This window comes from Paramisgurnus dabryanus, chromosome 5 (genome assembly GCF_030506205.2).
Source record: "Paramisgurnus dabryanus chromosome 5, PD_genome_1.1, whole genome shotgun sequence".
Taxonomy (NCBI): domain Eukaryota; kingdom Metazoa; phylum Chordata; class Actinopteri; order Cypriniformes; family Cobitidae; genus Paramisgurnus; species Paramisgurnus dabryanus.
In genome coordinates this window covers 24,336,540-24,363,189 of record NC_133341.1, presented here as the reverse complement: position 1 = coordinate 24,363,189, position 26,650 = coordinate 24,336,540, and the positions used below count along the sequence as shown (strand labels likewise).

General features: G+C 35.4%; 1 protein-coding gene and 1 long non-coding RNA gene across 5 annotated transcripts; both read right to left on the bottom strand.

Annotated features, from left to right (window-relative positions):
* Positions 1-1,736: 1,736 nt before the first annotated feature.
* On the bottom strand, positions 1,737-4,208 carry LOC135732117 (uncharacterized). Of its 4 annotated transcripts, XR_012336774.1 has the most exons (5): positions 3,873-4,208; positions 3,064-3,124; positions 2,356-2,976; positions 2,190-2,243; positions 1,737-2,091 (listed from the first exon to the last, which is right to left on the bottom strand). It is a non-coding gene; the product is annotated as an uncharacterized lncRNA (long non-coding RNA). The 4 variants fall into 4 exon arrangements; XR_010526699.2 differs by lacking the exon at positions 3,873-4,208 and having other exon boundaries at positions 2,356-2,412; positions 2,492-3,627; XR_012336773.1 differs by lacking the exon at positions 3,873-4,208 and having other exon boundaries at positions 3,064-3,627.
* A 191-nt stretch (positions 4,209-4,399) lies between these two features.
* Positions 4,400-26,078, bottom strand: LOC135732446 (globoside alpha-1,3-N-acetylgalactosaminyltransferase 1-like). The gene is made up of 7 exons (XM_065250490.2): positions 25,873-26,078; positions 7,843-7,878; positions 7,716-7,742; positions 6,592-6,636; positions 6,387-6,419; positions 6,161-6,295; positions 4,400-5,674 (listed from the first exon to the last, which is right to left on the bottom strand). The coding sequence occupies exons 1-7, from the start codon at positions 25,929-25,931 to the stop codon at positions 4,984-4,986; spliced, it is 1,026 nt and encodes a 341-aa protein (XP_065106562.1). The 5' UTR covers positions 25,932-26,078; the 3' UTR covers positions 4,400-4,983.
* Positions 26,079-26,650: the final 572 nt, after the last annotated feature.

Below are 26,650 nucleotides of genomic sequence, written 5' to 3'. Positions count from 1 at the left end.
ATTTTGACTGTTTTGAAATTTGCATAGTCAATAACTTTGTCTAAATAAATCATAAAGCCTTGCTGCTCCCTGACTTTTCCTAAAACTACATGCATTTTCATTAAAACTAGTTTAAATATTTATTGTGTGAATAAAAACAGAAATATAATCATTTCTATCTATAACGTCCACAGGCAGTCATTTTGCGCTGTTTAAATTTTTAAGTTTTGCCAAGTTGATATTCTGCCGGCGCTATAAGTGAAGTCAAGCTGTGTTGCCTGGATTATACAATTTGGGCGGACTGAACCATTTTATGATAATTGAGAGGGGGGAAAGGGGCCCACGGGCGTTTGTGTTTCCTAAACAAATAAAAAAAATTGATGCCAGGAAACAGCAAATATAATAATTAAAAGTTAATAATTTTTACTATTAAATATTGTTTTAGCACCACAATTTTGGGGGCTTCTCTGGGCCCCCTCTTACTCGTGGGCCCCGAGAATCGTCATTGTTTACCCCCCCTTTACAGCGCCCCTGTGAGTCAGACACAACATGGCAGCAATCTCCCGGAAAAACAAAACGAACGCGCACAAAACACAGCACACCTGAACCAAATATAGAGAGAGACAAACACGCAACAGCTTTAGAAAACTTTCAGGGATAACGAGAAGGGAGGAGACAAGGGGCCTATTGCACAAAACTAGGATAAGGGATTAAGCCGGGATATCTTGGTGATCCTGGCTCAATTGATACGTGATCCGGTTGCACTAAAGCTGGATAGGGGGCAGGAGGATATGTTATGGTATAAATTACCATGGAGATCTATTCTGTGGAGCTAGCCTGCTCCAGACCAGGCTAAATTCCAGGATCTATTTAATCTCATCCCTTATGTCAGTCAGCAATCACCACAAATGGAAACCAATAATTATTTCACTGCCCAATATACATTATTATCACATATAACTATACCCACTGTAATTTTATTAAATGTTTGTGATCATTAATTTTTATAATATTGGATAAATTATGATTTTTAGATGATGTTGCTATCATTAATTCATTTACAGTTTCCTAAAGACTATAAGGCTATACATAAAATGATAGAACATTAAGGCCACAGAGAAAAAAACAGACAGAGAATGAAGTCGTAATATTGTAACTTGTTGTTTTAGAGGAGGACAGTTGTTACAATAACAGTTGTGGGGCATTTCGTGGAATTGTACTTCAGTATGGTTTTAGAAACAAGGAAATACTTAATCAAATTGTTATAAGTATCAGGACTGTAAAAACAATATGTATCTTTCCACAGAAAGAACCAGCCTCAAATGTATGACTTTCTCCTTTCCTCTGTGTGGCCCTTATACCATACACATTTCATATAAATATAAAAGCACAAAGTGTAACATTATGTTTCTTTATTGAATAAGGACAAAACAAAGCAGGTAAACCATCAGCTCCTTTCGAAACTGAAGTCACACAGTGACTCTACAAGATGGAAAGCACAGAATCAAAGCATATTATACAACCAAAGGATAAATACACATTCAAAGGTCTGTATATAACACACCCTGCATGTCTGCACACTGAAATAAATGCAGGACAAATTCATACACATTAACTGAACAGACAATTTCAGACAACTGAAAACAAGACAATTAATGGATGCAGTAGCCTCCCTGCAAGCTTGTATTACAAACAGTATACACACAGTATACAGCACAAACATCAAAAAAATTTGAAAGCACACATACGGACTAAAATAATTCAACACTTATTGATCCCTCAGCAGCCGACCACTGTTGTCATCAGGGAAGATTTCCGGATTGTCCCAGTCCATGGCTGGCGGCACTCTGGGTGCCCTCTCCTTCCTCAGGCAGGCCACATTGTGGAGGACACCACAAGCCACAGTAATGTCACATGCCCTCACAGGGCTGACTCTTAATTTGTGAAGGCAGTGAGAGCGTGCCTTCAGGAGGCCAAAGGTCATTTCAACTCTGGCCCTAGCATGGGCATAGTTGTAGGCCTGCTGTGCTTCCTGGGGGTCTGTGAAAGGTGTCAGGAAAAACGGCTGGCAGCCATACCCCCTGTCTACCAGCAACACACCAGAGAATTCACCTGTCAACACAAAATCTCATCATTACTAATAAAACACAGTGATATTGTTGACACAGCCATTATGTAAAAAGTGGTTATATATGGGTTGTGTGGCTCACCTTGTGATAGGCGCTGATAGATTTCAGAGGTCCAAAAGATTCTGGAGTCATGGACTGAGCCAGGCCATGTTGCCAGTGTTCAATGGAAAAGATCAAAAAGTTATGTTCACCTGAACATTAATGCTGTAAAAAGATTTCATATTTACAAAATCTGCCTCATGGGCACCTGAGGGGGCTTTTATCCTTATGTTTGTGCAGTCCAGTGCACCAATGACTCTGGGTCCTGTAAAAGAAATGAGATTTTGTGATGGCTCCCAATGATGACTCCTTTGTATAGTACTTTCACAAGTTTGACATGATACCTTATGCCTTTTGGAATCCAGAGAGATGGTCTCCTCATCATCATCGCCGTTATGTGCTGATGAAATGGGGCCTTGACCCCATCACATTTAATCGGATTCATATTGAAGCTAGTAGACAAGACGTGCCAGGCCTACAGTATGCCTTTGATGGAGTACTCACTGGATCAGCATCGTCAGGTGCTCGTGCTGGTGGCTTTAACAGTAACACAGTGCTACCAGACACTACAAGGCAATAGGCAAACCAAAGTCAGACAGTCCAAATAGATTCAATATGAATGTGATTGTGTCCCATGTAGAGATGGAAGAACATACCTTGTATGAAGCGGGTGGCATCTTGTGAGGGACCTATGCTTGTCTCTTTTCCCCCAGGGATTCCCTCCAACAGGCCTGCCTTTATTTAGCTCCAAAGCTGGCCTCTGCTGGGGTGAGGTCAGCTTTTGGTGACCCACCACCCGTGCCTTGTCTCTGGGTATTCTTTTTCACTGCTAAAACAGTACAGACAATGTGTGAGCAGGCACCTTCTGGGTACAATCTATGCTTGTGCATTATTAAGTATTAGTCAGGGCCCTTACCATTCTGCAGATTTTGATTTTGACCTGCTGCCATGTCCGTTTTGGCCCGGTCATATTTAATCTACATCACACAACACCACACACAAAAAGAGAGACTTTCTTTAACACACAAGAACATTCAATGGAGTCACACTGCAAAAAATGACTTACTTTGTATTGTTGTCTTGTTTTCAGTAAAAATATAAAAAAATTCTTCAATTAAGATGCATTTTCTTGATGAGCAAAATGACCTAGGAAAATAAGCAAAAATATCAGCCAATGAAATAAAAAAATGTTTTATATTAAGTGTTTATGAAAAAGTATATTTCAAGAAAACTTTTAATACATCTTAATTTAAGAATTTTTTGATATTTGTACTGAAAACAAGACAAAAACACGAAGAAAGTCATTTTTTTGCAGTGCAATGAGCAAGTGACCTTGGGTCCTTTGAAAGGCGCTTTATAAATTAAATTGATTATTATTAATAGCTCATCTATTTATTCAATTGTTTCATTGTTTCAAAGCAGCTTTACATTAATAAAAGCAGAAAAAAAGAAAAGGAAAAAAAAACCCGGTGGACAACATAAGAAGCAGAGTACATAATGAGCGTAATAATAATGTAAGGCTTTCATAATAATTTATTGAAGCCTTATCCAGTGTGATGGAGTTACTTTACACAATTTCACACATATTTGCAGTCCATTTCAATAAAAAAATTAACTGTTTTATAATCAGAGTACAATTGCGTTTTTGGAGATGTGAATTAAACATTTTAATTGTAATTGTGATGTTTCAGCGGAGCGGTGAGTGTGTAATTGTGCACTACTTACGCATTCAGGCGGTCTGCAATACTTTGCCACGCTTTTTCTCTCTGCTTTACCACTGTGGCGGTGTTGCCTTTCTTCTTAATTATGTCTTTTACCTCCTCGTATGGATTTGTGCCTCTGACGGGGAAAAGAACGCCGCTAGTTGCCATGGTGAATCAGTGAATCTGTGATCGGTGGCGGGGTCTAGTTGAGTGAGCCGTGAGCGCGCACCTATCCAGGATTGGTTTCACCTGGCTTGATGAATCCGTGTCTGATCATCCTGGCTTGGTCTTTGTGCAACCAATTAAGCGTGGACGCACTTGTTTTGGCTTCATTGAGCTCAGCTCAGTCATTTAGCCTGGATGTATTAATTCTACTTTTGTGCAACAGGCCCAAGGAGTGCGCACGTAAGAGACAAAAGGTTAACAAACAGAAAGTGCCAAAGAGATTTAAAAGACTTTAAATCTAAAAATGATTTAAAGGTTTTACTTTCAATTACTTAATCGTTGCATTTGTATTTAAGACCTTTTACATTCATCATGATTCACACTCATAAATCTTTAATATTTTTTTCACAAAGGTTTGTACAGACATTTCAGCCCATAGGCCTTCTGCAGTTCACAGAGTAACTTTGTGTCTCCTGATTTATACAATTAGTAAACAATCAATTAACCTTAATTTGTCTTCAATTCACATTCTTAAATCATTCAAAAAACTTTAACTAGTCACCATATAAAAACCTCTCCAATTATGCAAATCACATGTAAAAATATTTTATTAATTTAGTATACATTTATCAAGTACCAACTTTAACTTGATTAAAAATCGATCAAAGTATTTCTCTTTCAACAATTATAAAAAAGAAGGTCAATTCATGCCATAAGGGTTTTAAGTTTTTAAATCCAGGCAAGACCTAAAGTGGAGTACACTAGACTTATTTTTTTTTTTTATAAAAAAAAGAGTACCTTTAAAACAATGTTACCACAAAAAAATTAATATTAAAGCACATATGTTTTAACGTTAATTTCATTTTCAAGTAATTCCAAGTAAAAAAAGTTAAAGTAAAATGACCTTTCGCTGGCATAATGTAAATGCAAATGTCAATGCAGATGTATATTGTCATTGCCAACAGTTGCTATAAGTTTGGGCGAACCTCAGCTTTGTTTTTAGCCACATGAGAGAAGCGAATAATTTTGACATGTCTCGTTCTTATGTCAATATCCCGCCACAGATACTCGGGTGAGAGCAGTTTGCTGGGTTTATTGTAAAGAAAATACTTGTTCACATGAGACTCCTCCTGCCATATCGCCTCAATAGACTTTGCAGCATCAATACTCTGCTGCTCACGACAGGTTTTGGTGAGCTTATAAACTTCCTGTACTGTGCCACCGAACGCAGCAGCAGTGTAATAATAATCACCTTCTTCAACCGGAATAAACGCTTGTGACTCTGGTCTACGTTCATATGTAAATTGATCCCGTGGATAATCATAGAACCAAGGATGGATCACACCTACAAGCCGACCTAAAGTCTCCACACCCCAGCGGCCATAAAACTTTGTATCCACATCAAGGCAGAAAATATAATCGATATCATTGTCCAGTTCACTCGCAGTTAGTTTTTCCAATATTTCCATCCTGCCCATACTGATGTCCTGCCACCTATCCATACTCGGGGCCTTTCGCACCATCAGCTGATGTTCATTACTCAGTTTTACATCAGGAACCGCTTCTGGTTGATCAGTAAATAAATAATAATGCACACGAAATCCAACAAAATAATGTTGCTCGGCTGACTCCAGAAAGTCTTTGAGAAAACGTGTGTATCTGAAAAAGAAAATCTATTTATTACAATTACTATTTTAAAAAAACAACAAGACATTTTTTTTTTATAAACAGTTTGTGACAAAAGGATAAATGTGTAAATATGTTGTCTCTAAACAATACTTCAGAAAATACTGTAGCTAAGGCTGGAGGATCTTAATGTTCTCAAAAAGGTTGGAATGTTCTTGACAGAGATGGATTGACTACTGAGGATACCTCAACTTTAAATGAAATATCATTGTTTTGTTACTACCAAACAACAATTAGAATTAAATGAAGTCTAATAGCCATCCAAAGACAGCCTAGATGGCTAGGCTAAAACAAGTAAAACTTTGGGCTGTCAGTAAAACACCTTGTAGTCACTGTGAAATCTCTCAATTTATTTTGGCAAAATGACATCTAACCAAATTCCAGTTAAGCAGGTAACTCTATTGGGTTATAGTTATGGTGAAGTGATGACTTTTCCTTGCTGTGTTGTGTGGAACTCACTTTCCCAAAGCGAAGACAGTTGTTGCAATGGTGATGTTTTGTTGTTTGTAGATGGAGTCGATCATTGTAGGATCAAACGTTCCCTCCCAAATGATTGGAGCCAACCATGGTGTCACAGAAACAACATCTGTCCTACTGATAAACACACACACATACACACAGCTCTGTAACCATTATACTCACAAAAAAAATACCTAAAGAATTAAATATATATCATAATACTTACCCTTCCAAGACGCTGGGCTGTTTGTACGAAATCCTGCAATAAAAATGAAAAATAGAAAAGAAAAACTCTTTCATTGGTTCATGAAGTTGGTAGCCTACTGTTCTTAAACTAAAAGCTGTTTTGCTTTTTTATATTCTGCTAAATACAGTGTTTATGGTCCTTTGTTATATTATCTATTTGCTGAAATGTATGACATTTTACTAACCCTGGCAACGAATGCAGTCCCAAATTCTTATTCTTCTTCTCTATCCTGATAATAACAGAATCTGAGTCTTATTCATATGAACAATGTGAAAAAAATTGGTCTCCAGCTGTCACTTAAGCAGCACACTTACAGTACGAGTTCCTCAGAGCAGGGGCGCCACTACCAATTTTTGGCCCTATGAAAGAATATGAGGTTGGGCCCCCTACCAAACCCATTTCACACCAAACATCCAAAATCTGTGTGTTTAATTTAATAAAACTGACCTATAATTTTTCCGATTGCTTTTGAGTAGATTTATTGAGCAAATGTAAATTTAATAGAAAAACACAGTACTGTAATCATATATTTTAAGAAAATGCATCATACATTATATAGTATTTATGAACCTTAACATAAAAACGTTTAGCTTCATATACTGTAGATAATTCTGACCCTGCCTGTGAATTATTTGTGATTTACTGTTTAGATATTCCGACATAATGTTAAGATCATTCTTTGAAAATATAACATTGATATATTTAATATTGCTTGATAAAGATCATGTCAGAGATTGAAATCATAGTGACATTAATGCTTAAAATCAAATAATACATACATACATATTTCACTTTTTAATTCATATGCGTATGATACAATTATATTATCATAAACTACATTTCACAGACTTACAACTATGCACAAAAATGTCGAAAGGTTAAAAAGTACAAGTTTATCATGAGATGTGAATGTGTAGATCGTCATTCACATGTGAATCGTCTTGGATATGTGTGTGTATATTGAGACTCTCCTAGCAGGGCTTCCCCTCCCACATCGATGGTCATACTCTTTAGCCAATCAGATTAAAGGTTACCTCACCTTAGTGGCGCCCCTGCCTCAGAGGTACATTAAAGAGTGCATACCTCAAAGCTACATACTGATACTGGTACCATTTAGACACAAATATGTGTACATATTTGTTCTTAAATGGTACATTTCAGAATCTTTTTAAAGGGTACTTCCCCAGTGAAAGCGGGGGTTATTTTTCAGTGAATTATCATGATGGAACAATCATGATGCATTGTATATAAGCATGTAAATTCTTTGTTGAAGAAAGAGAATATATTTGTATTTGCACTAATACTTACTTTTTTGAGCATAGTTCTGTCATTAGTCTGAAATACAACATTCAAGCAATGCACTTCTCAACATCATATAGCAGTCAGTTGAATAGTTGGTGTTTTATGGGTAGGAGTATCTTAATACCAAACTTACCTGTATGGGTTGGAGGTATTGTAAAGGTAAATTGCCCTGTAAGATCAGACAAATGAAAACAGGGATCTTTTTAAACATATGGACATACATACAGCTCTATCATGTACACATAAGGCATACTGAATAATACAAATATTTGATTGTTGTATTTTAAGCAAACAAAATAAAATTGTAAGCCTTTAAACAAAACAGACATCAAAAAAATTTAAATACGAAGAGTTATCCAGTCTGTAATAGTAAAGATAAATGTAATGAGACTAAAATCGCATTGGACATTTTTAGTAAAGCTTTTGGTGTAACTACATTTTTTCAGTGTAAGGAAGTTTACAGTACAAAATCTGCATGTCTATTATCCTTTCTTAATTGAAAGTTTAAACCAGGGCAGGCAGAAATGTACAGATATAATACTGACAGATATCTGATGTAATATAAATGGCCAATGGCACTTTTGTTTATATAGCAACTTTAAAGAGGACATATCATGAAAATCAGACTTTTTCCATGTTATAGTGCTATAGTTGGGTCCCCATTGAAAATGTGATAAAGAACAACCCAGTTATTTAGTTTTGGTAAACCATTCTCTGCAATCATGTGAAAAAATAGGTCTTTGAAATTTTACATCCAGGAAACACAATGCCTCATATGCCTTTTTTATGCCACATTTTTAGTTCTTTATCTGTACTTTTATTTACTCCACTATTTTCTCTCAACCTGCCGTCCCTACATTATATGATTATTTTTTTCTGTCATTGATGGTTGGTAAAAGAAAATCATCAGTCCAGTGATTACCGTCCAATCAATTGCGCATAGAAAACTTGCATCAGACAAACTTCAAAACACCTAGGTGGCGCCAATTTAGTTTAATCATGGAGGAGAAGCAGAAAAGAAGTGTAGTAACGTTAGATGCTTAACATGCAATAGCTCAAATATAGCACTTCAGCATCCTTGGCCATACCTGAAGGAGCTTTATTATGGAGTGAATTTTGTGCCAGATTTATAAAAACAAATCCAGCATTTTGCAAACAAACGCAATCTGCTTTGCAAAGGGAAAACTGGACATGCAAACAAACAGAAAACGCTTTGCAAATAATAAAGGCAATTTGAGAGAAAATGCAGAGGTGTTACAAATATGTACTGTGTTTTGTAAATGTGACCATGATTTTTTCACAAATGTGACAATGCAATCCAAAACAGCAGATGGCGCTGTTTCAACTTTTTCAGGCATTTTCAACTAGTCTCCCTGAAAAGCCCTGAGTTTTAACTTACATATCACCCCTGACAGTGCCAGCCAGAGATGTATAGTAACGAAGTAGAACTACTTCACTACTGTACTTAAGTACTAAAAGACAGTATCTGTACTCTACTGAAGTATTATTTTTTTCTCCTACTTCCACTTTTACTTCAGTACATTTTTTCTTTGAGTTTAATACTTTTACTCCAATACATTTTTTATGTGCTGCATAGTTACTCGTTACTCTCAAATGTTACGAATCATGGTCACATGGTGGTCTGAACCAATTGGAGATAGTAAAGGGCGACCCCTCCCAACCTCTCACTCACAAATATGAGCCAGGGTTGTTGACAAATGTGAAGCGAAGAGAGAACCAAAGTGCGCGAGAAAGACAGAGAGAGAGAGAATGCGCAAGAAAGGGCGAGTGTGCGCGAAAGAAGGAAACCTAAATTCAATGAAACACCTTGTACCTTTACCTATTACCATTTTATCGACTAATATTTCATTAATTCTGAATTCTCTATCGCCATATCAGTTAAATTAATCTGAATTATCTGAACATTCATGTCCTTGTACTCCAGCTACAGCCAAAGGAATTGTAAGTGTCCTTTAGCTTAAACATTTGAAATAATATAAACAATATTATATTCAAACTTTTGACTGTTTTCTTTAATAACTACATTACACAATACTTGTACTTTTACTTTCAGTACTTGAGTAGTATATTTTAAAATAAACTACTTGCAATACTTAAGTACAAAGCATGTTTAATACTTTAGTACTTCCACTTAAGTGCTGTGCTTAAAGAGCACTTCAACTTCTACTCAAGTCACTTTTTTGATAGAGCACTTGTACTTTTACTCAAGTCTGGGTCGCTAGTACTTTATACATCTCTGGTGCCAGCAACTGAATGAAGACAAAATAAATTTTTCGGGGTTCATGTTGTTAATCTCTGGATTTATTGAAAGTGTTGATAATAATAAATGTCTGTTAATAGTAAACACATTCTGTGTGTAAAGACATTGAATTCCATCTGAATTCTATACATTTGCAATTGTCAATCCCTATACCCCGTCTGATTCTCTAAATTCTCTGTGTCTGAAATTCTCTACTTTTGGTGATAAGAAACTCACCATCACTGGACTGTTTTAAGTGATCCTTGACTTATCCTTATAGCTTACTATTGCTAAATGATTATTACTAACTTGTTTACTGTTGAATGTGTTTGTTCCTGAGAATCTCTTATATTATGGTGCTTTGAGTTCTAGAAAGTGCATTATAAATAAAATGTATTATATTCCCTGCAGAAAAATAACAGCTAATACCAGCCTATGCTGGTTGACTGGTTCAAGATGGTGTTCCAGCCTGGTTTTAGCTTAAGCTAGTATTAGAAGGATTTTTGCTTTTATACTGTCAGGCTGATCGCACCAGCCCAAACCAGCTTGGCTAGGCTGGAAGCTTTGCCAGCTTGGCTTGGGTGAAAGAAGCTGGTTTAAACTGGTCCTCCTAGCCTGACAAGCTAAGACCAACTTTAAAAGGATTAACATTTTGTAGAAGTTTATCTTGTTCAGAGTGCTCAAATGACTATGATCCTGGTTGGTTGGTTACTGTTGCTTGAACTGGCCACTCTGTCCAGACAGCCGATGTTGGGTTTATTATGTCCCTACCACACTCTTTCTCCAAAGAGTTTCATTTATTATCCTGCATCTTTTGATAAGCATTTTAAGTTGAATTCAATGTCTTGACACACAGAATTTGTTTACTATTAACAAACATTTATTATTATTAACACTTACAATAAATTCAGTGAGATTAACAAAATGAAGCCCGACAAATGAAATGTCTTTAATCAGTTGCTGCCACTGTCAGGGGTGATATGTACGTTAAAATTCAGGGCTTTTCCCCTGGGCTTTTTCCAATGCCTGAAAAAGTTGAAACAACGCCATCTGCTGTTTTGGATTGCATTGTCCCATTTGTGAGAAAATCATGGTCACATTTGTGAGAAAATCATGGTCACATTTGTGAAAAAATCATGGTCACATTTACAAAACACAGTACATATTTGTAACACTTCTGCATTTTCTCTCAAATTGCCTTTTCTGTTTGTTTGCGAGTCAAGTTTTCCCTTTGCAAAGCAGATTGAGTTTGTTTGCAAAATGCTGGCACAAAATTCGCTCCATACTACTTTTTTGCAGTGAAGGCTAAGAAATGCAATTGTGTCATAATGTCATGCCTGGTTGAAATATCACAATTCAAGAGTTCTTCCTCTTAAAAAAACACATGATCGAGGTAAGTTTTTAATATCTGCAAGAATCATGTCTTAAATAGGCTATTTATGTTAAATTAATAAAAGTCACAAATATAGTTTTTTATGAGCCAGTGTATATTAGCGGTGGGTGATAATCCAGTAGAAATGTGTAAACCAGTAGAGATTTTGGACTATAGGTTACGCACCAATTTAGCTGTGCGCGTCACGAAAACGTAACGTTTGGTCATGCATTTAAGCACATCAGCAGTTTTAAAAACAAGTGATTTTAAGCTATTGAAACCACAATAGTGCTATATGTGCACTTTTCCTGTGTGAAAGGGGCGCGCAAGTTGCCCATCCGCTGTTCATTAAGCTTGTGAGCATTTTTGACACTTCCCTTAAATACATGCGTCAAAATACCCGTCTTTGCAAGTATGCTTATAAACCCGACTATTTAGGGCTTGTATTCAGCTCAAAGAGAAAACGCATGTTAACAGTAGAAACCAGTAACGTTCAATTTTATGCCATTTTATGACTGCTACTTAAAATAAACTCAGTCATTGCCAACTGTTTATGAAGTGTCCATGGTCCTTATCTAGTGAACTAAATATTAACTTAATATATGAAAATACAGAACACATCCATGTGTCAATTATCATTATTATTTAGAAACTTACTTCGTCATGTTGTCATAAGCGAACTCAATATACATTTTTAATTTGCATGATACAGTCACAGCATAATACTCAGAACCCACTAATCTTGAGTACTTTTAAAGGGGCTACTTTTTACAGGACAGGTACTTTTACTCTACTCCAATTACATTTTTTGGTAAGTAATGTTACTTTTACTTGAGTATGATTTTTCAGTACTCTTCCCACCACTGATGTTTTGATAATTATTCTGAATCTGGGGCCGTATTCACAAAGCATTTTATCTTATCACTAAGAGTACTCCTAAATCGCACTAAAAGATTTTAGCTAGGAGTTTTCTCTTAAAAGTTATTCACAACGCCTTTCAGACCTACTTTTAGTAAGGAAAAATGATTACTCCTAAACTAAGAGTGAGTCTTCGTTGCTACGGATGACGTCAATTCTCATGCACGAGCTGCCTCGCAATGACCACGGTGATTGGTTGTTAGATGACAGGGCTGTCATGCGGAACATAACACAGACGCACCAAATCATGGAATTACAACATCGAAATATGTCTGTGTCCTATACAAAATAATAATAATAGTAATGCCATCGAAATGCATATATTAAAGAAAAGTCGTGAATTAAATTAAATTAAATTAAATCAAGCCTAATGCAAATGAAAACCGCCAATTGCCTAATAATAAAACGACATTGCATTAACACTTGCTTGATTAATGTACATCCTATTAGCCTAAATAGACTACTTAAAGCAAGGAAATGTTGCCCATATTAAAGAAGCCTGCCTAATGTAATAAATAAATGATGGTGGAACTCGCCAAAACGAAAAAGAAAGCCCAAATGGATGCAGGATCAGTTACTGCTGCTGGCCCAGTTGGTGCTGGAAAAAAGAAACGTAATAAAAGGGAAATTCAGCACTGAGATATCAAGCAAAACTAAGCGTGAGACATGCGAGAAAGTGATGCGCGGGTCAATGTACAAAACAACTGGCACCCGACCAATGTTTTCAACTAACCCGCCCGCAACTCGGACCGCAAAAAATAAAAAATAAATAGTGTACCCGACCCGCTCCCTGGCCAGCATTTTTTTTAAGTAGTAATTGTTTAATAGTTAATTGCCATCTTTATTTCAAACGACCTGACCGAACGCGACCCGAATATCATAAAAAATATTTTTGGATGACTCGTGACCGCGGGTGACCGCATGCATCCGCTCATTTCGGATCAACCCGCGCATCACTGGGGAGAGGATTTGTTGCAGATCAATGCAACATTCCCGCTTATGTCGCGGACCCCGGACGAATGCGAGAGGCGGTGTTATATGCATTACAATCGCAGTAGAGGGTTGAGATTGCAGCCTTTAAACAGACTAGCATGGCAACAGGTATGCCTATAATATTAAATATTTAATATCATTATTGTTTCATGTAATTCTAAAAAACTTCCTGCTTGTCATGAATGTAATGAATTAAGAAACAAATGTCATAAACAATATGCTTACATTAAAGTGTGCTTTTAAGTGTTATGTGCAATGCTTTTGAGTTGGTGAAACTGTCCATGTTAAGGAGGATCAGCACCTAAGGCATTTTAAGATCTTTTGTGAATAGGTCTTAGTGAGTTAGGAGTCCTCTCGACTTCTTTTAAGCTGTCCCAGACTTAGGTGCTACTTTTAGGGCTAAAATGCTTTGTGAATTACTCTTAGTGAAAAAAATTAGGAGTCCTAAATTTAGGAGTGACACGCCCATTATTTTTAGGAGTTGCTCCTAAATTCGCCAGTTAGGAGCTACTTTTAGCCTTAAAATTCTTTGTGAATACGGCCCCTGATCTCTAACAAAATTCCTTTACAAAAATCCAACTAAATCAGCTTTTTGCTAAGGAAATTGTATTTTTAAAGACAAATACCCATATTTTTAAGTTTTATGAGTTTTTAAGCAGAGAAAAAACTATAGATAGGATGAAGCGTTTTTTCCTGGTTTGTTTGTTTATTGTTTGTTTGAAAGCAGAAGTTATGTTCTTTTTATATTTGATATATTTGTATGTTTATATATTTTTTAGAAGAAAATTTCCATGGAAGGCATTTTGTGAAACTTTTGGGAAAATCACAAAAAAAGCTGGCGGCCAACTTTAAAAAAAAGTTTTAAAAGATTTTAAGAGCAGACTGATCCACAGGGGTGGGCCTAAAGTGTATTCTGTTGTCCAAAAACAGTGTTAATCTTCAGATGCTACAGTAAAGCATTGTAAAGGTAAAAGGATGAGAAGTTTTCATATGTTCTCTATTGATTGTTAGATTTTATATTTAATATAGTGCACAGTGTTACTGTGGTAAAGCAATGTTAAATCTGAATATTTCAGACCCCACAATATCAACATAATGTGGGGTAATGTAATAGCCCACTAAAGTAATCAGCAATCATAAGATTCATGAATGCTTTTTTAATAGGGTTATACATTGATTTTTATTTATTGACTATGGACCGCCTAAAGTAGCCCTTGCCACCCCATTTATAAAACTCTCGTAAAGCAACTGAATAGGAGTCGGAGTTGATGTTAAAACAGCCATTGTCTGTGATTAAGACGGAATAAAAGCCTTTTCATACACAGAAAATCTATACCCTAGTGAAACACAACTATTTCACACCTACTCATTTACAAAGCCCCATGCTAATAGGGAAAGTGGGTTTCACACACATACGAGGACAGGTCATAAAAATGAGAGTCAAAACTCAATGACATGCCAAACTCTGATTAACACCATTATAAATGACAAAAAATATCAGTCAACTTGATAGATACTGTATAAACCCATAAAAATGGCAGTCAGCTTGAGTTACAACTACAGTATAAGCCATACAAAGTTGATTGACAGCTAAAAAACATAAAATGCCTGTTAAAACTGCCTTACATGTACAACCTCCCCAAATCAGAAAATGTTGGGACACTGTAGAATGTAATTGTGAGTAAAAAAGGAATGGAATAATTTACAATTCTCATAAACTTATATTTTATTCACAATAGAATATAGAAAACAAATCAAATGTTGAAAGTGATACATTTTGAAATGTCATGCCAAATATTGGCTCATTTTGGATTTCATGAGAGCTACACATTCCAAAAAAAGTTGGGACAGGTAGCAATAAGAGGCCAAAAAATTTACATTTACGTATAAGGAACAGCTGGAGGAGGACCAATGTTTAGGAATAGGAATGTTGTCCCATTCTTGTCCAAAACAGGCTTCTAGTTGCTCAACTGTCTTAGGTCTTTTTTTGTAGCATCTTCCTCTTTATGATGCGGCAAATGTTTTCTGTGGGTGACAGATTTGGACTGCAGGCTGGCCATTTCAGTACTCAGATCCTTCTTCTACGCAATCTTGACGTTGTAATTGATGCAGTATGTGCTCTGGCATTGTCATGTTGGAAAATGCAAGGTCTTCCCTGAAAAAGACAACGTCTGAATGGGAGCATATGTTGCTCTAAAACTTTGATAAAGCTTTCAGCATTGATGGTGCCTTTCCAGATGTGTAAGCTGCCCATGCCACACGCACTCATGCAAACCCAAACCATCAGAGATGCAGGTTTTTGAAATGAGCGCTAATGACAACTTGGGATGTCCTTGTCCTCTTTAGTCCGGATGAAATGGCATCCCAGTTTTCCAAAAAGAACTTCAAATTTTGATTCGTCTCACCACAGAACAGTTTTCCACTTTGCCAAAGTCCATTTTAAATGAGCCTTGGCCCAGAGAAAAAGCCTGCGCTTCTGGGTCATGTTTAGATATGGCTTCTTGTTTGACCTATAGAGTAGATGATGATAAATTCAAACTCTTTGCAATTTTTTTTGAGAAACTCAGAAAACTATTTTTCGCCGCAGCATTGGAGGAATTGGTGATTCTCTGCCCATCTTGACCTCTGAGAGACACTGCCACTCTGACAGGCTTTTTTATACCCAATCATGTTGCCAATTGAACTAATAAGTTGCAAATTAGTCCTTAAGCTGTTCCTTATATGTACATTAACATTTTTTGGCCTCTTATTGCAACCTGTCCCAACTTTTTTTGGAATGTGTAGCTCTCATGAAATCCAAAATGAGCCAATATTTGGCATGACATTTCCAAATGTCTCACTTTCAACATTTGAAATGTTATTTATATTCTATTGTAAATAAAATATAAGTTTATGAGATTAGTAAATTATTCCATTCCTTTTTTACTCACAATTTCTACAGTGTCCCAACTTTTTCTGATTTGGGGTTGTACATATTTAATTGACATGGGGGTCATAAATTATAGGGTCATAAATCATATTGACACAAAGTATTTGATACAATAACTGATGAGTTTAGTATTATTCTAGTATTTCCATAATGTGAAAAATATAAATAAAGAATGAGTAGGTGTTATTTCCAAACCTTTGACCAGTAGTGTATATTTTTGTAACAATACATTTGTCTTATTAAAAAGTGTTCATTAGCATTAATTCATTAATAATTTATTTATTAAAACATACCAAAAGAGTAAATTGATAATATGAAACTGGCAAATTATTATTGGGGCAATAATAAATACTAACAAAAAATTATTTTACATATTTATTACATATTTATGGCTAAGGGACATTTATTTAGCACTTTTTATTTAACTTTTTATTACCTAAAACCATACCAAAATAGACCAAATATTTTAGGTACAAACTGTGTGTTTGATTATAGTGATCCAGAAGAGGACAATGAGTAACAGGACCAGAATGATCTCTAATGTGTAATCCCTAAATTACAGAGTTATAGGGTTTCTCTTATTCTTAGTATTCGTCTTTCAACAGGAATTACTTATTTTTAATTTGCCAACCTTCTTTAACTAAAATGAACCAAATTGCTTACCACAGCTATGCAGATGACACCCAGACATACTTAGCCCTGTCACCCAATGACTACAGCCCCATTTACTCCCTAACGCGCATCCAAGATGGCAACGGCAGGCACTTTAAGCTTAAGAAAAAATGCTCTTCACAAACCTATGGGTGATGTCACAGACACTTTGTTCATACTTTTTACAGTCTATGATATAAACCTAACATATTACTCAGATCATTAGGATCAGGTCAGTTAGAAATACCAAGGGTTCACTCAAAACAAGGTACATCAGCATTTAGTTATTAGTCTATGGTTATTACCTGCAGAATCAGCTTATAGAGGAGATCAGATGTGCTGTAGTATTTTTATTCCTTATTTTTATTTAAAAGACATTTTAACCGTTTTTATTTTTTTATTGTCATCACGTATCTTTGTTTTTTATTATGTCTCTTATTTTAAAATATTTTTTTCTATTAGATTGTTTTCTCATTTCTATGTAAAACACTTTGAATTACCTGCGTGTATGAAATGTACTATACAAATAAACTTGTCTTGCCTTGCCATAGAAACAATATGGTAGTTACTTTGGATAAAACCATATAACATATAAAAAAGCATTCAAAACATAAATATAAATATACATATAAAACAGTTGTTTTTTAAATTATAATTTAAGTAGCCTTCCTGGGCACCTGGTCAAGCAGTGCTGAAAGCTATGCTCAGCTCCTTCTGGATACTCAGTTATATGGTTTTCACAACCTTTCAAAACGCATAAGCCCAAATCAAATACATATTTAAAAAAAAAATGTAGTACATACCCAATCATTAGCATGCTAGTAAACACAATAAAGATGAAAACAATTTTGTGGCAGAACATAATTTTTCATGGATTATATGTGGTAGCATTGACTTTGAAGACTAAACTGAAGGCTAAGCAGGAAAGCTATAGGGAAGAAAGATAAAAAGAGGAGGAGTTGATGGGGTAAGAATGCTATTTTAGACAAATGTAGATTTGTCAGTGTGCCGTGGGTTGTACCAGTGTGAAGCTCTGCAATACACAATATATGATGTGTAAGATATGTAAAATACGCAGAGACCCAAATGGTCAATTTTCTGTCTGTTTTAAGCCAGGAATAATTAAATCACCTCTCAACATAGAAAAAAAATAATATTGCAACACAGTAGTGTCAACCTCATTGTATATTTAAGTAGATTAAATCTTATTCATGAAAAACAATAAAGGTCAGTCTGAGCACACTTTTAATACTCTTTGAGGTGGTTTCCCAGACAGAGATTAGTTTAAGCCAGGACTAGGTCTTAGTTTAATTAGGAAATATATCTAGTTTTAGACATACCTTACTAAAAACATTACTTGTGTGCATTTTGAGACAAAACAAAGGGTACTTATGTATTTTAAGATATGTCAGTGCAAGTTGTTTTTAGTTTGGACAGCTATTAAATTTATTATAGTTTAGGTCTAATCCCTAAACCGCCCCTTAGTATAACAAATGATCTAATAAAGGTGCAAAGGGATTTGCAAACTTAGCATCTTTTCACATTACATTACATAGCTATGGGTTTAATGTATTTATTTATTTATTGAGGACAGAAAAGATAAGGAAAAAAAATAGAAAAAACATATTAAGCTCTGTATTATTAAGTGAGGTGTTGAGTTGCAAAAACAGGATGTATATGTACTAGCAAAACGGAAGCAGCTAAATATAAACGTGTAAGGGCCAAGCAGAAGTTATCTCACAGTATACTTTGAATGGTGCAGATTGAATGCCCTTGCAAGATATTAAAATCATTTCAAACTGAATTAGGTTATGACTAATTATTAATGTGTATAATTTCAACGTGGTAAAAATTAGAGTTGTTCCGACCATTTTTCTCTTCCTGATCCGATACCTGCGTGTTTATCTGTAAAATACACAGCTGTTCATACTACTAGCCCTGTATGAATGGATATAACTCTTTTATGGTGCTTCAGACTTATTCCTGTATAAAACATGAACAAATACATACAGTGAACTAGAGTATTCTTATTATCTGAAAGACATTTGACAATAATATTTATTTTTTAGTTAAAAAGAGCCAAAAATCTAACAATGTAAACTGCAAGGGTGTTTTAGTTTTAGAATATTACTGTATTAAACAGTGCAACAAATAAGGAATAAATTTTTTTTTTATATGAATAATATTACAAAATAATCTATTTAAAACTTAAAAGTCCAGAAACAGTTTTGTTAAACAAAAGGCATTTCAGTTTTTAAATACAAAAGCAAAATAAAGCTCTTTTAAAAACACTGAGTGTAGCAACAATTTAGTGAAATAAGTGACTTGAGTGTAACCATCATGTTCTTCAGAGTGAAGCGTCTTCAAATGCTATATTAAGTCGGTACATGGGTTCAAGTACTCGCCGATTCCAATGCCAGAATGTTTTGTAGTATCGGCCACATTTCCGATACTGGTATCGGAATCGGAACAACCCTATCAAAAATTCCACAACAAGCTGATTCTTAAAGACACAAGCCATCGCTAAGCAGGAATATAGAGGGTACATAAATCTAAATAAGTGAGTGAAGGTAAGGGGGTGCTGACCCAGTGGAGGTTTTAAAGGACAAGAGCAGAGCTTTGAATTTGATGGGAGCTGCTATGGAAAGCCTATGTAAAGAGAAGAGTGACATGCACCCTCTTTGGCTCATTGAAGACCACTCTTACTGATGCATTCTGGATCATCTGTAGGGGCTTGGTTGTGCAGGCTGGGAGTCTGGCCAGTAACGCATTGCAATAGCTCAGTCTGGACAGGACAAGAGCCTGGACTAGGACTTGCATAAAGGAAAGGTCTAAGAAAATATTTTGAGGTTATTTTGTGTGAAGAAGGAGCAGAGCTGGTCAAAAACCACACAATCTAAAGTTTTGGCAATGAAGGGAAGGAGAGGAGACTGTCCTACAAAAAATAACAACCTCAAAAGTCGTATGTGCAAGCATCTTATTACGACGTAAAGTGACGTATTAAGGAATTAGTGTCCTCTAGCGGCAGTAGCTTATAAATACAATCTGTTGTTACGTTTTAAGTTTTTTGCCTTATACATCAGATTAGAATATTTAACCCAACCACTTCTCAACTATATAAAACACAACACGCAAGTAAAAGTACAATCAGGTATTTATTGCATAAAGCAGTATAAAAGTAATAGACCAATTTCGTGTTTGCAAACAGAGATGACGTTTTTTGTGGGCAAAGCCAAACTGGTTGCAGAAAGTGACTGCTCCGCAGTAGGGTTGTGAAGTGTTTTAGCATTAAACCGTGGTTTTTATGGATCCGGTGTTCTGTCGAAGTCTGATTCCCCTATGTTTCCCTTTAGTGCAATGTTTCTTATAGCGTTTTAATCACGTTACGTTTATTTTTTAGATAGATAAAAAGTTTAAATGGCTTGGCTACTGATATGCTATGTAATGTATATGTATTGTTCTTTTTTGCTAAATCAATTATTTTTACAGTCTGAATCGCTAAAGTACATATAAAAGCAATACTATCATGTATTATATATAATAGCGTTTATTAAATATTTCATAATTTTCCTGTTTTTTATTATTTCTTCCTTATATTTATCTTTCGTGTTTGTTCTAAAACTATTATAAAAGTATTATGTTTAAAACAACATTAAAAAGGCCTGTTTATATATTAATAACACTTTACATCGTGTGTGTGTGTGTGTGTGTGTGTGTGTGTGTGTGTGTGTGTGTGCTATATTTATATATTTATTAAGTATGTAAACATAATAATTTTAGAACAAACAGGAAGAAGACATAAGCTAAGATATAAGGAAATAAAAAGAAATAATAGAAAACGAAAAAATTATGAAATATTAAAAAAAAATTGTGATATTATTGCTTTTTCAGTATAAAAAAACATTTAGCCATATTTTTGCTACAAAAATAAAAGATAAGCTGTGTTGCTGTTGTTGGTATAGATAACCACAGTTATCTTTGGGTCACCATTAACTGTTTATCTTTATTAACTGATTTACTGTATTTCCATCACTCCCTAGTAAAAAAAAAACGTTATAAACATAGTAAGTATAGTGATCAATTCACATTACAAGCTAATATTTACCTAAAATAGCTGAAAACCTATGCAAACAGATTGATAGCCCTGCTTGGTTTGGAACTGTAGAACGTTACATGAATCACGTGACAACGCGGCGGCGAGATCAAAGCGTTTCGTAACTCTGTTATCAGGTAATAAATATCATTACTGCTTAGCTGAAATGCTGAAAATGTTACTGTTGAAGTCATGAAATAAATGAACTATAAATGTGTAAATCTGAGTATAATGTGGGTTTATTATCAGTAATGAACTAATCATAATCATTCACACACACTCACAAACACACCAGAGTTTGCGTTACACTATTTCATTTGAAAATCCCGACAGTCAATTATCCGTCATTTCATGTTTTTGTTCACCTGTTCATTTCTAATCATGAACTTCGAGCATTCAAGTTCAAATGTGTTTATTTAATTGTGAAGAGAACATATGATGAACAGAGACTGTGGATCACTTTACATGTTTAACATCACATGAAAGTTTCATGAATAATTTTTTTCTCGCAGTGACAGAGAGCTGAGGCAATAAAACACACAAACTTTGTGCTGAACAGGCAAATCAAATATCAACAAATAAAATCACAAAATACTATTGCGATTAAAATAGAAACCGGTGTGTAAAAATCTGAATTTAATTAAACACCGACTGTGTATGTGAAACCATCTTGTGTAACAAATGCATGAAACAGATAAATGCAGACTCTTGTCATTAGATTTTGTGTTTTTACCTCAGATAGACGACGCAGCAGTTTTACTTCTGTTCTGGAGATTGATCATGTGCTCTTATGCTGCGTTCCAGGCAGGTTTTTAAACCCGTGAATTACGACTTCAAAACCACGACTCACGACTCTATGCGTTCCAGACAGCCTGTAACCCGTGTTTTTACAACCTTCTACCTGTGAAAGTGCAGTGGAACGGCAGTCAAACTCGTGACTTCCCACCCGTGAACTCGTAGATCGATGTACTCCCAGTTCAGAGTCGTAAGTCGTGGTTTTGAAGTCATGATTCACAGGTTACCGTTTGCCTGGAACGCAGCATTACATTACGCTTCGGTTAACGCGACCTCCCAGCAAACACAGAACGTTCCCATACCGTTAGTTTTTGGTTATATTTTGGTTATTTTTTGGGAACCAAATAATAATGTTCTGGGACTGTTCTTTTTAGGTTTTATTTTTTGCAACGATAAAATAACGTTCCCATAACGTTGCAGGGTGGTTATTTTTAAATAACCTAAAAATAACTTATACAGAACGTTATTTTTTGGTTATTTTTTGGAACCATAAAATAACGTTCCCATAACGTTGCAGGGTGGTTATTTTTAAAATATGTTACGGCCTATGCCTTATGTTTGGCTCTCCTTATGATATCACAAGGTTTTGTTTCCTTTGTGTTTTGAGTCTGTATTTAGGTCTGCACCTGTGGGGCATTGTACACCTGTGGCTCGTTGGAGTCGTTTGTTGCTCCCTATATAAAAGAACACGGAGAAGAGCAGAGGAGAGAGAAGAAACGGCAACAAGCTTTTTGTCATTATTGTCTTTCTATTTAGTTAGTTATTTTGTTTGTTGTTTGTGAATATTGGTTATCTTCATATTATATGTTCTTTTGAGTATCAATAAATGTTCATTTGCGCACTCGCATTTCACGTGTCCTTCATTATGTTGTGAACCCTCTTTCAGAGCCACTTTTAAAACAAGGGTTCGTAACAAATAACCTAAAAATAACTTATACAGAATGTTATTTTTTGGGTATTTTTTTGGAACCATAAAATAACGTTCCCATAACGTTGCAGGGTGGTTATTTTTAAATAACTCAAAAATAACTTATACAGAACGTTATTTTTTGGTTATTTTTTTGGTTATTTTTTTGGATCCATAAAATAACATTCCTATAACGTTGCAGGGTGGTTATTTTTAAAATAAGCTAAAAATAACTTATACAGAACATTATTTTTTGGGTATTTTTTGGAACCATAAAATAACGTTCCCATAACGTTGCAGGGTGGTTATTTTTAAATAACCTAAAAATAACATATACAGAATGTTATTTTTTTGGGTATTTTTTTGGAACCATAAAATAACGTTCCCATAACGTTGCAGGGTGGTTATTTTTAAAATAACCTAAAAATAACTTATACAGAACGTTATTTTATGGTTATTTTTTTGGAACCATAAAATAATGTTCCCATAACGTTGCTGGGTGGTTATTTTTAAAATAACCTAAAAATAACTTATACCTAACGTTCTCTAATGGTTATTTTTTGGTTATGTTTTTTTTTAGGAAAATTAAGTGAGCATAATTTAACCCATTATTCCTTAAGTGAGCATGTCTGTTGTGCGCGTGCTCCTCTGCACGCTTACCTCGCGCTCTTCACGAGCACCCGCTTTCTCTTTTACGCGAATTCGCATAATTAAAAAAATAAATTGTTAACGGTTTTCTTTCCTCAGAGACATACATTATATTAGCGTTTAGTTTCCATTATTTCAGGGTTAACATACTCACAGTTTTCACTTATTACCACCTTTGAAATGGACCCCAGTGTCAGACACCAAAATGGCAGACGCCAAATATAGTGCACTATAGTTAGGAAGTATTTTGGACCCAGCATACATACAGCTTTATATCATGTAAACATCAATGAAATCACTGCTGTTTTGCAAAACTACAGGGTAGGGTTCCATCAGCCATTCTTAAGTTCTTACTTAAACTGGGATGTAATGTCCAAACTTGAGGCTTAGTAACTACTAGCTAGTTTATAACTAACTCTGTACTTAATTCGGTTGCACCATTTGTTTTTAAGGCAGAACGTAGCTAGGTCGTAAGCTCTCCGTAAAGTAATGCGTTGTGGCATAATGACGTTTATTTTTCTAAACCCAATCACAAGCCTTCTAATAGGTAAACACGAAAAAGTCTGAACAGCACGTATTTTCAAATATTCAAATTCTCATTTTTGACTGGCCTAAACTGAAAATTTAAAAGGACGTTATTGAACTCAAAACAGTTAATTGAAAATATCCCACACATGGAGGAGAAAATAAACTTGAAGAAATATTTCAGTCATGAAGAAATTTTTATTTTAGTTGATGGATTGGATACAAAGAAAACAAAACAGCTTTGAAAACTCGTTGACGAACTCGCGGCTCTTCATAATCAATTACGAGCTCATCTGTGTGTTCTAATCTGGCTGACCCTTCATGAACAGAGGCTTCCGTAAATATTTAGTTACAATGTATTGTTATGTTTAAACTAAGTTTAATGGTGCAACTCAAAAACCATTAGTAGGGCATAATCTTTAAACTTTATTACACGTTTTTATTAGCCTGGCTCCGCCCTCCTACGTGCTTCCGCTTAATTTTCATTTCGCTTCAGCATTACGTCTGGGATAGCTCTGTAGAGTTTCGTTTTCTCCTGCAAAAATCTGCAGAACCAATCAGCGAACAGATGGGGGTGGCTAAGAACGATGACGTTGAGGTTGTGCGTCAGTTTGAGTTGTAGTTCAGTAATGGCAGCGGAGAAAGACGTGAGAAAAGCTAATCGGTCCGTTGTTGCAAAACTGCCGAATATACAGAAGTTAAAGCCGGAGCAAGAACCAGGTTTGCTAAGTTTTGTTTGTCTGATTATTCTGACTTGTTGTTTCTGGACGGTTTCGGTGCATGATATACGTCACGACCACGTAAGCGATTGGCTTTGGCAGATCCTGAGTGACTCTGGGCAGATCCAATAGTTTTAAACTTCAACAATGGACCCTCCTTAACGGAAGTAACGCTTTGCAATGGAGCGTGGCCAGACTCTCTGTACAAATGAAATGAATGTACTAGAGTCTGGTTGGACCAGGCTACGTTTTTATAACATTGATAAACTGATCTTATTACATTTATACAGTTCTCTTAAAAGAATTTCCCTTTTGTCATCTAATGCTGGGGCTGGTTGCACCAGCTGTGTGTAAGTTACAACGTAGCCTAGTTACGACGTAAATGGGCACCTAATTACAACCTACGCCGTGTTCTTTCTAAGTGAATTGAACATATGTAATTAGACCAGTTTATCAATTTTGGAGTTGCCTCTCAACTGAAAAAAAACGTTAAAATAAGCCAGTGCCATTGTTTTTTTTTCTCAAGATGCTTTTTCTAAGGCATGTTTATAAAAGATGGTAAAACGTCTTAATTTAACCAAGCCTAGTCCTGGCTTTAGCTAAGCCTTGTCTGTGAAACCAGGCCTTTATTTAACTTTTATTACCTAAAACCATACTCAATGTGTAACAGATTCGTAATGATCAATGTGTAATTACTAAATTACACCCAATGTAATGTAGTAAAGAGACGCTAAAATTTCAGTTTTTCTGCAGCATTCTCAACAGGGATGACTGACAATGTATTTGACAATTTAAAACCTTATTAACTAAAATAAACACTGAGAAGTACAATGTAAAAAGTAAAAATTGGATCAACTTTTAAATTACTTTCAAAGATTCAAATTACTTCAATTGGTAAAGCCTAAAACCTGAACTTTTTTCCGAAGTAAAAATTTAAGGTGGGAAAAAACGTAAAGAAAAAATACTGTAATTAGTTACACCTAATATATTAAAATATTTTCAACTAAAAATGTTCTTAAAGAAAAAAAGTTTTAAAGTTTTCAGCATTACAGTTGAAGTCATTTTTAAGTTGATTCAACTTTCACTTTCACATTGTAAGGTACTGTGGATAAAAGCATATACCGATGACATAAATGTAAATATAAAACAGTTGTTTTAAATTATAATTACAGTATTTTATGTAGCCTTCCTGGGCACCTGGTCAGTGATGTAACAAGCTGAAAATGGCTTAGCTCTTCTTTGACACTCATTTAAGAGTTTTATCCTACACAATTTCCACATCCTTTCAAGCACCAAACACAAGGATAAGCCAAAATCAAATGCATATTTTAAAAGATAAAGTACAGTACATACCCACTCAATAGCATGCCAGTGAACACAAGAAAGATGAAAACAATATTGTGCCGGGACATGATTTTTCCTGGATAATATGTGGTAGCAATAACTTGGAAGACTAAACTGAAGGCTTAGTGAGAGAAAGCTATAGGGAAGCAAGAGAGAGAAGGAGGAGTGTGTTGCCTTAGTGAGAATGATATTTCAGACACATTTGCCAGGGTGGAGCTCTGCAATACACAATAATATATGAAAAACACTCAGAGACCCAAATGGTCAATTTTCTGTTTGTTTCAAGCCACTGGTACTTAAATCACCTTAAAAAATTCAAATTAAAGAAAAATTAACACAGCAGTGACAACCTGATTGTATTGTATTATAATATATTACATCATATTAATGAAAAACAATGAAGTTTAATACTCTTGGTAAAACAAATAGTGAAAAGATTTGTTCAAAAAGGATTTGCAAACATTTTCACACCACTTTTGCATTTTCACATGACAACTCTTCAGCTAACTTTAAAGGTGCAGTGTGTAAATATTAGCGGCATCTAGTGGTGAGGTGGCGAATTGCAACCAATGGCTCAAGCCACTACCCAGATAGCACACGTACGTCGCGGAGACGTCTGCTAAATATCGCTTCATCTTCTGTAGATCGGCTGCGAACATTGAAAAGTAAGACGTCTGCAATATCTCTGCAAGACGTCTTGGCGAAGTCTTGAAACATTCGAAATCTTTGCGAGCTGCATGCATCTTCTGGAGATCTTGAATCCGAGCAAACGCAGACGAATCAGCTG

Coding starts and splice junctions, on each gene's coding strand:
- LOC135732446 (XM_065250490.2), bottom strand. CDS start 25,931: ATGTCCCGGCACAATATTGTTTTCATCTTTCTTGTGTTCACTGGCATG. Junction 7,879..25,872: donor ACTGGCATGCTATTGAGTGG/GTATGTACTGTA, acceptor CTGATCTTACAG/GGCAATTTACCTTTACAATA. Junction 6,637..7,715: donor ACAGAACTATGCTCAAAAAA/GTAAGTATTAGT, acceptor TGTTATTATCAG/GATAGAGAAGAAGAATAAGA.